Source organism: Glarea lozoyensis (assembly GCF_000409485.1).
Source record: "Glarea lozoyensis ATCC 20868 chromosome Unknown GLAREA12, whole genome shotgun sequence".
NCBI classification, from domain to species: Eukaryota; Fungi; Ascomycota; class Leotiomycetes; order Helotiales; family Helotiaceae; genus Glarea; species Glarea lozoyensis.
In genome coordinates, this window is record NW_007360986.1 from 1,176,449 (window position 1) to 1,192,640 (window position 16,192).

Below are 16,192 nucleotides of genomic sequence, written 5' to 3' on the forward strand. Positions count from 1 at the left end.
CTCGTCAATAAAGCAGTAAATACTTTCAATATACATTTAGCTACGCATAAGAGTGAAGTGGATGGCAAATGATTTGTTTCGCTATCCGCTCATCTCAGATTCATCCACCACCTCAACATTCCTGCCGCCACATCCAGTACCTCCAAAACAATGGTTTTCAACTTCATTCAGAAGTACTTGACCATTCTACCCTCTCATCCAATCCTCTTTGTTGTCAATGACCTACCTACACGAATGAGCGATAGGACAAAGATGGAAGAGTTTAGAACAGGGCGACAGTAGAACAAAAGGCTGAACAATGATATTGGAGAATCGGAATGTGACATTGTTCATATTGAAATGAGAGCTTCCTGTACAGGCTTCCAAAAGATCCATAAGATGGCTCACTCTCTTACTTCAATTATTCAACAAGCAATCACTCCTGCTAAACAATTCTGATTATCACCAACAGACATTCGATACCTTATCACCAAGAAGCATTCGATACATTCTACATACACAGAATGGCAGGAACATCCACCAATGTCCCCAGAGGATTGTACCCAAGTTCATTCCAAGTACAAACCCAAGAGACAACAGATGGCATGAAAACTTCCGAAGAAACACTCGTTAGTATAGATGAAGCCTTTGAAGAATATTTCGCTAACGAGGTTGGAGGATTGACGAGTGGGCCAGAGGATCTTGCTGCACAAGATGAGCAACGTCGCACAGAGCGCTCACCATCAATGAGTTCTCTCTCGTCCCTTTTCGACCCCAGCTTACTCTCACCAGAAAGTTCCCCTGTTACGCCGGCGAAGAAGCTAGATCACCCAAGGCTCTCCCACAAGCTTTTCGAGGACAATTATTCCAGTTTCGCACCAGTGGACAAACATCTTCCGTTTGTTGGAGAGCCAAATGTGTATTACACTTCTACTAGTGGAGCATTTGATCCTTCAGCGCTTTTCACCGGATTCAACAGAGGTTTTGACGAGCTCTCCACGGAGAACGAGCAATACCCCGAGGAATTAGCTCTCTCGCCTTCTGAAGTCTATACATATCCAGACCCAGAAAGTCCGTCTTTCAGCCTTGACACAGTCTTTCGTAGACCTACTAATCCAATGCCTCATCCAGTTCGTGGTCCGGTCCAGGCTGATCCCTTCGTTGAGCAATCAAGAAGCTCTCAGAGATTTCCACAACCTCTTGCTCCATCAACAGGTTCTGTTCATCCAGACGTATATGCTCTTGACCCTTGGGAAGTTCCAAAAGGTAAGAGAAATGCACCACTTCACCAAGCGTACGCTCAAGTGCATCCAAATGCTGCCTTGGAACTGCAGAACTGGAAGGGAAGGGAAGGCAACCAGAGAAAGAAGGCAAATGCTGGCCCCGTAAATCGGGCTACCGGATTCCGAGATGCAGCTTATAATTCTCATGAGACTGACCTGAGGAAATTGGCAGTCACCAACAATGCCAACATGGCACGAAACTCTGCGTACCCGGGATCCGTTCCAATGCAGTACGCTTCTTCCTCATCCAAGAAGAAGATTTCCTCAGCTGATCGAGATACATTGGCACGACGCCCAGCGGTTGCTAAGGCCTTCGCTCAGCCGAAGCCCTCGACCTCGAACGCACCTTCCGCGGTTCCTCACGCTACAACCCAATCATCGAGCCAGTCTCAGAGACTCGACGGTGTTATCCCGAAGGAAGTCGAGAAACAAGTCGCTCAACGTATGACAGATCTCACAGCTTCATCATCGACATTCCAAAAGCGAAAGGCATCCGAATCACCAACACCACCCTCTCCAAAGAAGCTCAAGCCTTCCACCATCGTGGTCGAGCACCCAGCTCTCTCTACGCCATCCCCAAGACGACAAGCATCCAACTCGCCTCCACCAGCTCCAAGAAAGCGCAGAGCCTCCGAAACTAGAGCCTCCGACCACACAGCTTCCGCTGCTCAACCACGCAAGACCAAGGCCGCAGAGCGGTGGGTTATGGCACCGGTCAAGTTAACATTAGAGGAGGAGATCGCGAGTATTGGACTTCAACCCCGAACCCGAACCCGAAAGCGCAAGGCGCCCGAGGTTATCGTGATTGATTCGGATTCGGAGGATGAGCTGGAAGAAACACCGACGAAGAGGGCGAAGAAAATGCCGGCGCGACCATGATGGATTTTAGAGGTAGGTGAATGAGAGATGGGATATATGAGAAGTAAGACGTAGTGGTAAGTAATAGAGGTAAGATACAGGTATTCAACCAAGTGGTTGAATACCGCAAAGTCCCTTGATGGACACAGTAGATAGATTTCCTTTTTCTTTTGGGCATATACCGGCGGTGTCCTTTGATTTTCTATTGTAGAAAATTACAAACCAAAAAATATAAACTTTAGAAAACAATAACAGATTTCCCCCTTTTTGTAGCGATTGAAACTTGGAGCTCATGATTAAGTTGATACAAAGATGGTAACTTGAGAATGGAATGTCAAGTACAGTGATAATACACTAAACAGCCGTACAACAACATAAGCCTTCATGGTGTACAACATGATCGGGCATAACCTGTCAATAATTTCTCAATCTAGTCTCTACAATATCAACATAAAGTCAATTCAATTCACACCTGGAACACTTCGCTTAGTAGACTTGACGAAACATGCAATTGTGCCGAAAGGTGTTTGACTGCCATGTACCTTATCCACCGTTGACAGTGCTCAAGCTCCGTTAGGTGTGTAGAAGGTGCGAGTAACCTTACACTCGCACCTCAAGAGACGCAATAACATACCCTCTGTTCCGGAGCGGTGATCAGCACATACCGTCTTAAAAATTTGCGAAATGAGGTCATAAACCCCAACCTCAATATTCACACCTCGCAGTCGACATTATGGATAGCAGTCACATCCAGCCAAGCATATCACATCATCACAAATGAAAACAAGCACAAGTAATAAATGTTTAAAGCCATTGTATTTGTATTATAGCCCTATAATACACATGTCCATCTATCCAGCGAGGGTATACCCAATAATCAAACGAATCCAAATCCTTAAAACACCGCGCCAATGTATTTGAACCGTTTCTGGGTCCTTGCCTGATACTCAAGTCAGCAACCTAGTACAAACAAAAAAGAAGGAAGATGACCTACCAGATCTAATAGTGAGTGAGCTTAGCAAATCGCGCGTGTTTCTTGACGATGACGGCGCCGCATGGATACCTGCGAAGAACAGTGCGGGTTTGGATGAATCGGAAGGTACCGATTTTGTAGTCGTCGTACCCGTCCTTCTCGATGCTCTCGACCAGCTCGTCATTCTTGTATGAGGTGACTCTGGTTTTGGTCAAGGTCTTGGTGATCTTGAAGGGGCCGGGGGATGGGAAGCGGGATTTCTTGTCGGTGGGCGGGAGGATGATGGTGCTGGCCTCGGAGTCGGTGGAGGATTCGCGGTCGGTGGAGGGCTCTCGCTTGATGGGGGTGGTTGGTTCCTCCTCGATGGTGGGGGGGCCGGCGTTGAAGGTGTGGTATTCGGGCTCTGGGGAAGGCTCCTTCTTGATGGTTACCTCCTCCTTACTGGCGACCTCCTCCTTGATGCCGGTGTTGTTGTCAAAGAAGGCATAGTATCCGAGCTCTGGAGATGGCTCTTTCTTGATGGTGACCTCCTCCTTAACGGGGATCTCTTTCTTAACGACAGGCATCGTAGCGGATTCTAGATGATGATTAATATGTGTTGTCTTTGACGCGAATGGAAGCACAATGTTCAACGCCTCTTTTGAAAAGATCTTTTGAAAAGAGACGTTGACGTTGTTCAGGAGGTGGGGACACAAACTTACTGATTTCAATGACGTTGAATAACTGTCTTGAGTTAAAATTGCTGGGTATGAATGTTCTCCGTGGTGTCGAACGCTGAACGTTATCCAAAGAGCGAAGGGGGGGAGAAGAAACTCTGTGTTGCGTCGACGAGTTGCTATTTATGAGATGTGCTGGTGATCACGACGACCACTTCAGACACACTAGACAGAACCCACAGAAGGCTGCGAAAACCGACTATGATTTCCGTATCAATCTTTTGAGATCACGGACGGTCGACGTAGAAAGTCGACCAATTCTGAGAATGAGCATCTCTGATTGGCAGATTCGAGGTCAGCCACGGGAACTACCCATTAGTCCTAGAATCATCCAATCCCAAACCAAAAAAATAGACATTCATATGGCTAGTAAGACCCACAAAGTGCCTCTTCCATTGTGATATTACGACAGAACTGGCTCAACACGCTAAAACGCGTATCACAACGAAAAAATATAAAAAATGATGTCCGCAACTTCGTTAATGCTTTCATCCCTCCCATCAACACAGTGATCTCAAGTCTTTTTAAAACAATCGTAACTCTCACAGCTCTCAGAAATCTAACATCATTCAATCCACCATGCCTGGCAGAGATATTACCCTCGATTCCCCCATAGGCCTCAAGGAACGTCCATCCAGCCACAAAGGCAAAGAACGAGCCCCAAGAGATGCGCCATTCATGATTTCACACAAAAGACTCCAAGAAGCATTGAACGTAGATGCTCGAGATAACACACAATCACCTAGTAAGTTGGAATCACGGGCACCTAACGGCGCCGACCGTGAAATGGCCACTAAAGCTGACGATTTGGCAGGAGATGGCAACGGCGCAGATATGGCACCCGCGGTCCCAGCAGATCTTCCTTCTCACATCGTAATAACTGCAACACCCATATCTATTGGACAGGAGTTACTCGATGAAAGCTCCCCCGGCAGGGCCAGCCGAATTTGGAAGTGGCTTTCGGCATCTGCTCGTGAATCTGCCCTAGGAATGATAGAAGATCCAGAGAAGACAATTAAGCAGAAGGGACCCTCGCTGTGGAGAGTGGTGGGACTACACATACTAAGAAAAAAGGAGAACGACGCTCCCACGGACGCATCCGCAGCCGGAAGCGACTCGACAAGCAACATCAGCGACGACAAGGGAAGCAAGAAAAAAGAATCGTCCCTTGTGCGGATGGTTAAGGAAATGGATGGAGTTGAGGACTACACACGGTGCAATCCACTGGCTCAGCAGCAATACTAGACGCGAGCGCAGATCGTGTTGAACAATAAAAGCCGCGCAGACAAGCTGAACAAAGCCAACACATTCGAAAACAACATTTTCAGCAACGCAACTGCTATTACGGACAACAAGGGAAGAAAATCAGGTCGAGTCTCCGAATAGAAGTGCAACAATCAAACCTGGAGTGCGGGTACGTGGGGTGTAATGTGTAATCAATTGAGGTTTTGTAATCGACAACTGTATTTGTTTTGTTGTGTATGAGGCTTGGGATAGTAACTCTTTGTATTCTAACAATTGCTCAATTCTTGGGTCTGGCGCCGCATGTGTAATTGCTGGATAAGGCATTGGCGCGTATGTATTTGTATCTAGTTCGAATACAACAAATGGCGTTATAAACATCCATTGACAAGTCAGGTGAAGAGGTTCTCTCGAAATGTTTTTGCTGTACAATATAACTGCGTCGTAGTGCAGTATAGCCGATTAGGTTCTTTCATGTCCACTGCGCTCTGGATCGTTTACAACCACTACCAGTTCTCAAAAATCTGGCTTCATTTGCGGTTGCCTTGCTTCCAGATACGCTGCCGTAGGCTTTCTGGGTGATAAACTTTCCTTTTATAATTGAGCAATGGAAAACCTTGTCCGACCTTCAAACATGCCTTGAGTGATACTGGTAGCAGGTAGCTCGAATTCGTGGGTGACATAGTTGTGTTCCACGACATACCCGAGGTGCTCTCTGGGGTGGCTCAAGGTAGACAACGCAACTCGCCGCCTAAAAACGATATTTAGGGGTCCCGGTTGGTAGAATATCGTTTACATCCTCCTATGATTCTAGTAAGATTTCATTTCCAACTCTGATTGATGCCTATTAATAACGTAGAAAGCTTGCTTATGCTTAGTTTCAAGTTGAAAGAACCGTTGTAAGGCCTTGCCACTTATCTTGTCCACTAATAGCGTAGCTAGTGAAGATGGTAAAGTTAGGTAGCTCGAAACGCTGGGGTCCCGGAATATCACTACTTCAACTTCTGAGAGCGAATCTCCCGGTAGATACCAACACCAACCCCAATAACCAGCAATATCGCGTTGAAGATTGCCATCATGTAGAAAGGCGCTCCAGGCGAGAGTGTATCAAAGAGTGTTCCGCCCAACTTTGTGAGCAATAATATCGCTGCACCCCCAGAGAGTGAGTACACTCCAGCGATAGAACCTTTCAAATAATTTCTCGAGCTGGAAGCAGGAAGCGCTGCGACAAGCGGGGCTGTTTCCGCGGTTTCACTGAAAGGGTTCCGCAACGTAGGATGATCCCCTCTTAGCTGGGAGGACAGATTATATCCACCCTCGTCACCAAGCACACCTCGTCCAAGAAGTCCAAGACTGCAGACGATAGCTCCGATTTGGCTGATACCAATCATGGAGACGTATAGGAACACAGCCGGACTTCCACCTCGGCCCTCCTTGTCCTTGATCTCTGGACTGACAAGTTTCGCAAAAGCCATATAACCAACGATACCAAACACACTTGCTACCAACAATGGAATATTGAAACGTCGGTAACGATCTGAGAGGTATCCAAATGCAGGAGCACAGAGAAGTGCGACTAACTGTGAGACTCCGGTCAAAATGGATGAGAGTACGTAAGCTTCCCTACATTCCTTCTTCAACTCCGGAGAAGTATCATTTGGGGAGCCTTGGCAGAAACCATTTCGAATAAAGTACGCATTGACGTAGAGTGGAATGAAAAGAGAAATTCCAACAGATGACGCTCGAGCCACGAAACCTCCCAAGTATCCAAGCCCAATTTGAGCATCCTTGAAACCTAGAATCGTTGAATCTAGAAGTAAACGCCAATATGGCAGGAAGGGCACTCTGTCGGGTCGATTGTGGTCTGCACTGCCTTGTGGGCCAAGAGCCTGGTACCCTTCAGGGGATTTTCTCCCCAAGAGCAAGTTCCACCCTTTTCCCTCCTCACCTTGTAGACCACGAAGGCCGAAAAGACATGCAACAGCCACTAGAAGCGATATCGCTCCGACAACGTAAAAGCTGTCTGCAACCGCCTGGCCTTGAGTAACACCCTCAAGACGAGAAAATCTTGCTGGTAATGGAAGAAACACTACTAAAGCGACAAGAGCCCCGCATCCTGTAAACACACCAACTAGACCAGCTAGTCGTGGTGGGCTCGACCCTGTCCTTTTATCCTGCTTGTGCTCTACTGCCTCCTGATTCCTTTGTGGTGCTAGCGGTGGTGCTCCTGCGAAATTCGACGGGGTTATTGTAACTTCGGAATCCAAGGAATTCGAAACGCTATGGCGCAAAGGATCTCTTATAGTAGATTCGGAGGATTGATGACCGTCCGAGTATTCAGGTTCGTGGGAGTTGCCAGTCATCGAAGGAAGAATTGCTGTGACCATCGTAGCACTAGGTTTGTTTACATTAGCTTCTGTTGTGGCACCCCAAATTGAAGACACTCACGTCGCCGCTCCCCCAACACTGAACAGAATCCTAGCCAGCAGAAGCTGTGGATATACATTCTTTGCTTGCACAAAGACGAAAAGTGCCAGCCCAACAATGGTATACCCCGCAACACAAACAATCCTCACTCCCAGTCGATCCGACAAAATCCCCCATATCGGACACGCAAACAGAGCTACCAGCTCATCCACGAATCCCAATGTGCCAACTAGATCTCCCACGCCATCTTTTACGCCGATAAGGTCCGTAATCACAAAGGACACGCTGCTGTTGAGGAAAACGAGGAAGGAGATGGAGAAGAGACAGACAGCTCCGAGGTAAGCGCACGCCTGTGTGGTGGTCGTGGAAGATGCGAAAGGTAGGTATTTTGATACAATAGACATCTTGGAGGCTTCGACAGGAACAATAGCCAGATTGGCAGTCTCAATGAAGGTTGTCGTGCATGTTACAGAGCTTGTGTATTCAATGTTGATGGTGACGATCAATTTAGGTTAAGCTCTGACGTGGGGCAGAGCGGGTGGATCCTCGGCAATGTCTCATCTGCAGCGATCGGATACGTCGGCGTTAAGCACCCTGATTTATTAGACATAGGTGAAGAGAGATGGAACATGCGCAATATTTTACAGTGTACTAGGCATAGTCAAGGTTAAAGGCAACAAACAACCAGAGAATGTTGTACAAGTGGAAGTGGTAGACGGAATGTACGGACCTGGACGCCGGCTCGACACGAATTCTATCGTCAATGCGGGCTCCTTTGATATCAGCTGCTCACATTGCCCAAAATTGTGTTTGCAACTTTGCATAGAGGACTGGTTAAGACGAAAGAGAAATCTCGAAATACTATATACGCGAGGCCAAATACAGAGTACTTACTAGGTAGAAACACTTACGAACGCATACGGTTAGACCTCGTAGAAGGCCTACGGTTAAAGAGGAATAGCTCTCATTGAGATAGTACTTTTAAAACATTTCTTGTCATCGAAAAAACAAGCAGAAACCAAATTAAGTGTAATAATCTTTCCATTTCTACTACTCCATCACTAAGTTATCCTAAATATCTACAACTAGAAATTAAAAGTTAAAGAGACACCACTCTTATATGCACCCATCCATCCAGCCATTTCATTAACCTCATCCAGGATATATCCCCCAAGTTTTCCCTATTATGCTACTTCATTCCAGCTCCCCTTGTAACGCCTGTCGTGATATAAAATGCAAATGCAGGATTAAATAGATCTTTTTTCGTTAATAATGGATGTTTTGCCCATTCGTGAAGTCGTATGATGAGATAATCTGATTGTATGACCTGTTCATGCGAAGACGAGGATCGCAAAGGCACCGGCGAATGCAAGTGCGATTGGGGCACTCGCTGAAGCAGCACCATTTGTGGTAACGAGCGGTGGCGCGGGAAGTGTGGTGTTGACTGGTGCTGGCGGACCAACTGTGGCGACGACTGGGACCGTCACTGTTGATAGGAGGGTTGGGAGAGTGGTTACAGCGGCCGGGGCGGTCTTGGTTGTAAGAATTGTTGATCGGAGGGTGGCAATGATTGTGGTCCCCGACAATGTGATTGTTTGCTCGGTTGGAACCGTGACGACTTCGGTAACGGGAATATTTGTCTCGATGGTAACAGCAATTGGCTCTTGGGTCTTGGTGATTGTCATACGCTCGGTTGCTTTGATAGTGTTCAGGATTGTGGTGGCAATGGTGTGGGTTTCGCCGGCGGAGAGGGTGGTGTAGAAGGTTTCAACTGTGCTGATGGTCTGGTAGACTTGGTCGGTTGTGTAGAGGGTTGTTGCGAGGGTGGTTAGTGCGACAATGGTGGTTGGAACCTTGACTTCAACCAAGCTGGTTTGGGTAGAAATGACAGTCACAGGAGTTCCTGAGACAGTTTGGATCTCAGTGACTGGAACATATGAAGTAGCTGTCGAGAGAACATAGGTTTGAACAGTAGTTGGTGGCGGAGCGACTGTAACTTGAGAAGTCTGTACTTGAGCGACCTGGGTCACGATGAGAGAGTAGCTGGTGCTGGTATAGGTGACAGCAACACCCGAAACAGTCTCGACGGTGGTGTATGGGCAGATGGAGGTCGAAGTTTGGTAGATGACGGTTGCTACGGTGGTTGGCGCAGGAGCTACGGTGATTTGAGTTGTGGCAGCTTGTGGAACCTGGGTGACGATGAGGGAATAGCTTGTGCTGGTAACAGTGACTTCCTTTCCGGAGACAGTCTCGACGGTTGTGTATGGGCAAAGGGAAGTTGAGGTTTGATAAACCAGGGTACCTTCAGTCTTTGTTACATCGGGAGCAGTAGCACTGTGAATAGTTAGTAAGATATCTTTGTGAGAGGACATTGAAGGTCGCTTACGTTGTCTCGATCTTGGTTTGAGCAATTGTGACGATGGTACTTGTGCTTGTTCGGACCTCAGTAATGGTGCTTCCTCCAACGACTTTAGTCTCAGTGATTGGGGATAAAGAGGTCAAAGTTGTGTATGCGACAGTTCCAGTGCTCTCAGTAACGGCAGGACCAGTAGAAGTCACTTGAACAGTGGCACCAATGACTGAGACTATGGTAGAGGTAGTCGTGTAGGTTTCCAAAATTGTCGATCCTCCAATAGTTTTGGTCTCGGTTACTGGGCACAGTGTGGTGTATGTTGTAGTTGTAACTCCCGTGGCGGTCGATTGAGTTACTGCTGGGCCAGTTGCGGTGACTTGAACGGTTCCTCCACCAAGAACGGAAACTATAGTAGACGTAGTCGTATAAGTTTCATAGAAAGTTGAGCCTCCAAGAGTTTTTGTCTCGGTTACGGGACACAGCGTAGTGTAGGTCGTAGTTGTGACGCCGGTACCAGTTGACTCGGTCACTGCAGGTCCTGTCTTGGTAACTTCCACGGTGGCTCCGCCAATAACGGAAACGATAGTGGATGTGGTTGTGTAGGTTTCATAGAAAGTTGAGCCAGCGAGAGTTTTCGTGGTAGTCACTGGGCAAACCGTCGTGTATGTCGTGGTTACTCCCGTAGTAGTAGTTGTCGATGTTCCAGCTGGCCCTGGGACAGTTAAAACCCCTCCACTTCCGCATCCTCCTCCTGGACAACTGGTGATGGTGAGTGTCGAAGTAGTAAGCGTTGTGATGACTTTGGTGGTTCCAGCCTGAAAATCGGTTAGTCGAAGTAACACATCTCATACAAATAGGAGACTTACATCAGTGAAGGTGCTTGTCACAGGGCACACCGTAGTAGTCGTAATAATTGTAGCCGTCACAACTGGTGGAGTGTCTTTTGTCGCAATAGCAACTGTAGCCAGAGCTAACGCGGTAAAAATAGTCTTCAACATATTGACTTGAGTGATAGGCAAGTGATACTAGCGAAGTGTATGACTTGATGAGTGAGAGATGAGATGAACACAACCGGAGAAGAAAGGTACTAAGTAACGATTGTGAAGGGACTATTTCCCTTGAGAGAGGTTGGAAGTATTTGAAGAGAGGCTGGTATGCATGAAAAAAGAAAGCGTTTGATAGAGAGGGAAACTTGGATTCTTATGTGACAGAACACGAGAACTCACAAACTTTACCAGCCATTCATAGATCCATGTGAGGTACAATCAGGGTTAACGTGAGGATAGTCTCCCATAGGATAGGCGCTGGCGTATTCGCCGAGAGCGTCCGCTCGACACCGTCATTCATGTCTCTTAGACGTTGGCAGGATATTCACGGACAAACGCCGACATCTGATGTTGTCGCTTGCCCATTCAAAGAAAGCAGGCTGAGGATAACCCTCTTGGGGGCTGGTAACCAGTGGTTGGTGTGGAAATGTCTTGCAGCGGGTCGCAAACCAACGGTATTGGTGGTTCATGCGCTGGCTCGCTTAGTGCCAACAGGGGGGAGCGTCAAGTTGTCGCGCTGCCAACCCCAACCAGGACAACGATCGCCTATCGAAACACGACAGCAAAGTAAACAACAAACGAGAGGTTGGTATTTTTGGACCTCTAACGCGACCTCTGAGCGCCTGCGAGGCTGTAGGCTACGAAGGGCGAACAACTGATACAAACGATACAAGGTATTCTAATTGTTATTTTTACCCATCGCTTTCAAGTGTTGTCGAATTGTTGGAACACTTCGCGATGTCCAGCTTCATAAACCCATCCCATGTTGGCTTACATGTTTCCCGTCCGTTCAAGCTGTGAGACGCCAGAAGCTGTCCTCTGTACTTGTGCATAATGTCTTGTATGTATCGGTTTTTGAAGCTTCCCAAAACCAGTTATCAGGTAGTTCTGCATGTCGAAGTCCCTGCATCTCGAGCGATTTTGTCACTTCGTATCGAGGACAAGCGAGCGCACGCGACTTGGGCTATCCAAGCCGTCGGCTTCAGCACGACCCCCCCGATAACTAACCCGCCCCTTGGATTTTCAGGGCATATCTCGCAAAATACCGGTCTGAATAGTGTCACTTTTAGTGCGTTGTCATGAACTTTGTTTTGCGATGAACCAGTTGTCAACCCCTCCGTCAGCCACCCCGCAAACTCTATGCTTTAGCGAGTACCGCCCCTCACTTACCCCGTCCATCACTGGACCACGCTTTTAATGTGCCAACAGTATACCAATGCAGGTGAAAGTCACTGCATACATCAAAAGCTGAAAGATCGGGAAAACCCCAGAACTGCTGAGGTACATGAGGTACAAGGAAGATCCAGGTTATAGGAATCTTCACACGGTAATGAAGATAGACGGTACATTGATAATTCCCGGCCTTAACTTGTACGACCGACGATGGCTAAGCACTAGAGTAGAGTATCGATGAACGTCGGTTTGCAAAACGATTGGAAATGCATACACCAACGGATACAACCGCATTTGGTCAGTTATACGGCCGCGTCAAAATATCCATGAGCCGTGCAATACGGATGATCTCAAAGTCAAGTAATGCCATGTCATGGAACAATGTCTGACAACGTCTGAGTACTTTTCGAGACCGCAGACCGGCACGTTGGAAATATGCGGCTGGATTTCCACTCTTATCAACAACCAACCAACCGGGGGGCTAAGAAGACGGCCGACTTCGTATTGATGACTTCAAAATGTCAATGTCTCAGGAGATCCCGAGAAACACTTTCGATTACACATGGCAACCTCTCCCGACGGTTTGCTATCTAACACTATCTAAAAGCCATGCGAAGCCACCAGTTCCCAACTTCCAACCTCCTACATTCAAACGCCAAATACCCCGCATAACGAGTTACCCGATTAACAGATCAGAACAGCCCCAAATACAAACTTTGAAATTGTCGGTAGCGCCGGCAAACAAAAGTCCCTAAAGTTTTTGAGGCTCCTTAGGCAAGTTGTTCTAGTTGATGCCTTTTTCGCTATTGCTTGTATCGAGATTTCGCTAAACACCAGCCCGAATATTTGATAAGAGCTGACGCAAAGATTTCTGACTTTTCACACATACTCAACAACCTTCTTACTATTTCTTATTTCTATTCGAAGGTACGACGAGATCTCTTTTCTTTGGTATCTGTTCGTTAAATCCGCCATAGCGTCCTTCTACAATATATTTTGCTTTGATGTGCTAGCAATCCCTCGCACCTTGCATCAGTTTACTAAGTCAAACCTCTACAAATTTGTGTACTCTTACCATTGAGACTTCTGTTTCTAGAAAGGTTTACCGAAAGGAAACAGAAAAGATCGAGATAAAACATAGGTGCCTTGACCCCTCAAGAAACTATGAACTCAGATCTACGGTTTGCAAGCTTAGATGATGGGCTGGAACAAGGAAGTTTGGTTTTTACTTTTATCATAAGGTAACGCTTCTATATCCAGTAACTGTGGTAGTTTCCACTAACGGAGTACAAATACTAATTGCAAACAGACAAACTCTGCCCATGATTACACCATCTCGCAGAAAACAAAACAAGGGGCAGAACCTCCTAGCTATTCTATCAACTTCAATTCTTTTTTTAAACAGGGCAAGCACTTTCAGTAGTTGAATTGATTCTGAGTAGGCCCCAGATAAGTTTTATTTTCCTTCAAATAAAAAACGAAATATACGATATTTTGTCAACTTAATCGAATAGTTACGCCAATCGCCTGTAACCAATATGCTAAGGAGCGTCCGCAAAAGTTACTCGAGTATCCACTCATCAAATATCCGCTTGGGCCTGCCATTCTTATGGCCAGATTCATCCACCTCGTCATCGTCGCTGCCCCTTTCCGTCAATTCGCAGGGGAAATCGCATGCGAGATGGCTTTCATGCGACAACGTTGCCCCACGATTCCGTCTCCGTACAGCTCGCGTAGAAATCTTCAAGGGTCTCGGCTAACTTCTGTCCTGTCATGCCATTTGCTATCCAATGAGCAATCAAAGAGGTATGTGGGAATGGCCAATTGAGAAATGCGATCTTCATGCTTTCAGCCTTTCAGGGGACGTTTCCAGTTCTGCACCCGTTTATGACGTCTTCGGCAGGTGTACGCGATCTGGTCCAAGAGTTAAGCGAGGCGGCGAATCGCCTCGCTTAAATACATTCTCCTTGGTGGAAATGGAGAATACATGTCAAAAGTTTGTTGTTGAAGGGGAAGATATATTGCTCCAAGGTCGTACTACTCATCCCAGTGGTGGTATGGATCTCTAGATGCTTCTCTTGGTCGCTCAAAAACCAATTGCATTGTACAGTGAAGTATTGCAATTATTTACATGAACAACCTAGATTTATATACCCCACAATCAAGCTTGCTTGACAGTATTATACCCCAGGAATAAATGTTATGAACAATAGCTCTTGATTTGTTTGGGAATTGGGACGATGCGGTCCAATGGGAACGTATACCAATTCCCAACCCAGCTTTTTCGTCCGCATTTGACAATGATTGACATGGCCCAGGTCCTCGAGTAGGACATCATCGACAGCAGGGCTGTGGAAGTTCAGATGGTATAAAAGAAGTGTCTTGCGGCTCATATTTTCTGCACTACCATCCACCCACTCAATTCATTCGCTTCTACTCAGTCAATTAATTTCTCATTACCATAATCAAATCCCACAAACAAAACTCAAGATGCGTTTCTCCAACCTCGCCATGCTCGCCCTCAGCGGCCTTGCAATCGCCAGCCCAGTAGTCAAGCGCGACACCGAAGCCGACGTCGTCAGCCTCCTAACCGACCTCTACGCAACCGTCCAGACATACACTGGTGCTATCAGTAAGTCACTTCACAAACCCACCCAAACAGCATCATACTAACACAATCTTCTCTAGATGCCACCCTTGCAAACCTCTCCCCCTCCTCATCCGCCCTGGAAAAAACCGCTGCCGTCCCTGTAATCGGTGACCAAATCAGCAAAATCACCGCCGCAATCACCTCCACCACCTCTAACATCAACGCCCTCCCCCACGTCACAGAAAAGCGCTCCATCACCGCCGTCGGCGCACCAGAAGTCGAGAAACGTCAAATCGGCGCCATCGCCGTCGCTGCTCTCCTCGGCCTCATCATCGTCGAGATCTTCGCTACGCTCGGCGCTGCCATTGTGGTCTTAGGCGCTGGACTGCTGGTTATTTTCACCACGCCTATGGTGTCGTCGTTGAGCTTGTTGATCTTGACTGTGCAGGCTGTGTTGAATGTTGTATTGGCAGGTGTTATCACGCTGTTGAACACTATCTTGACTAGTTTGGCACTTGGGCTTTCGGGGTTGTAAAGATACTTCGCAATTGTACAATTATTAGTATATAGAGTTGTAACATAGTTGGGGAGGAATAGAGTAATAAAATGGATCAGAATGTTAACGTATTTTGTTTTTGATAATCAACCACATTGAAGTGTGTCATAAGCCGCGATAATTTCTCATTGGAAAATTCATCATAATAAAAGTTGTACAGTGTTTGAGCGATTGATGGAGGGAGGAGGACTGTACCTCTCGGGTAGCGAAGACATACACCAGTCTTACTGGACACGAAACATGAGGTTACATATTGCCGGGACTGAATCGTTCTGGAAATCCAGAGAAGCGAGAAACCGAGCTTATAAGGATGCGAGAAAGAATTTATCAGGCAGAGGTTTATAATGAGCGAGTGAGTAGCAAAATCAAATCTCAACAACAATCAAACCCAGGCCTTTGAATGTTCACATTCCTCAGTCAAATACTCAACTTTCCCTACTCGGTGAGGGATTTTCGGTGTGATTCGGCGCTGATTTTCAACGCCAACAACATTCGGCCAGGAACCAAGCCAATCACTGCTATTACTTCGGAATTTGGGGAGTCATGAGAACTGGCACTTTTGAATTTTTTCATTTCTGGCTTAAAACAACGTCGTCCCTTTTACGGTAGTCTGAGGCTATATGCGCGATCCAAGCCACAAGTGCAGGAAGGAGACCGCCGATTGAGTCACTGGCCGAGTTTGACACGACTGAATTTTGTACTTGGAGTAAAAATTAAGACATATGCCTGAAGGGAGTTTATGGTCGACTGCTGATCTTGGACTGATAGAAGTAAAACTGGGGAGATCAGAGAGGTGAATATGCGGACAACGTAACGTTTCATGCTTGCCAGATAGTCTTTCGACTTAAAAAGCGCCGCGACTCGATAAGATAAATTTAACTTTTGAATGAGAGAGACAAATATTATTTACTCTAGTTTCTCAAGGTTTGAAGCAGACGTGGTGGTAGCAAGTCTAAGTAAGTTGGTGGATACCTGTTCTCCAACAGTTAACGCGCG

At 46.8% G+C, this 16,192-nt stretch overlaps 6 protein-coding genes across 6 annotated transcripts; 3 read left to right on the plus strand and 3 right to left on the minus strand.

Annotated features, from left to right (window-relative positions):
* Positions 1–503: 503 nt before the first annotated feature.
* GLAREA_10816 (uncharacterized protein) lies at positions 504–2,141 on the plus strand (the record flags this gene model as incomplete). The annotated part of the gene is made up of 1 exon (XM_008079916.1): positions 504–2,141. The coding sequence occupies one exon, from the start codon at positions 504–506 to the stop codon at positions 2,139–2,141; it is 1,638 nt and encodes a 545-aa protein (XP_008078107.1).
* Positions 2,142–3,119: 978 nt separating this feature from the next.
* On the minus strand, positions 3,120–3,659 carry GLAREA_10817 (uncharacterized protein; the record flags this gene model as incomplete). The annotated part of the gene is made up of 1 exon (XM_008079917.1): positions 3,120–3,659. The coding sequence occupies one exon, from the start codon at positions 3,657–3,659 to the stop codon at positions 3,120–3,122; it is 540 nt and encodes a 179-aa protein (XP_008078108.1).
* Positions 3,660–4,388: 729 nt separating this feature from the next.
* On the plus strand, positions 4,389–5,054 carry GLAREA_10818 (uncharacterized protein; the record flags this gene model as incomplete). The annotated part of the gene is made up of 1 exon (XM_008079918.1): positions 4,389–5,054. The coding sequence occupies one exon, from the start codon at positions 4,389–4,391 to the stop codon at positions 5,052–5,054; it is 666 nt and encodes a 221-aa protein (XP_008078109.1).
* Positions 5,055–6,043: 989 nt separating this feature from the next.
* On the minus strand, positions 6,044–7,882 carry GLAREA_10819 (MFS general substrate transporter; the record flags this gene model as incomplete). Its single annotated transcript, XM_008079919.1, has 2 exons — positions 6,044–7,445; positions 7,500–7,882. The coding sequence occupies 2 exons, from the start codon at positions 7,880–7,882 to the stop codon at positions 6,044–6,046; spliced, it is 1,785 nt and encodes a 594-aa protein (XP_008078110.1).
* Positions 7,883–8,809: 927 nt separating this feature from the next.
* Positions 8,810–10,829, minus strand: GLAREA_10820 (uncharacterized protein; the record flags this gene model as incomplete). Its single annotated transcript, XM_008079920.1, has 3 exons — positions 8,810–9,812; positions 9,865–10,646; positions 10,698–10,829. 3 exons carry the CDS (start codon positions 10,827–10,829, stop codon positions 8,810–8,812), a joined length of 1,917 nt encoding a protein of 638 aa, XP_008078111.1.
* Positions 10,830–14,540: 3,711 nt separating this feature from the next.
* Positions 14,541–15,175, plus strand: GLAREA_10821 (uncharacterized protein; the record flags this gene model as incomplete). The annotated part of the gene is made up of 2 exons (XM_008079921.1): positions 14,541–14,682; positions 14,739–15,175. The coding sequence occupies 2 exons, from the start codon at positions 14,541–14,543 to the stop codon at positions 15,173–15,175; spliced, it is 579 nt and encodes a 192-aa protein (XP_008078112.1).
* Positions 15,176–16,192: the final 1,017 nt, after the last annotated feature.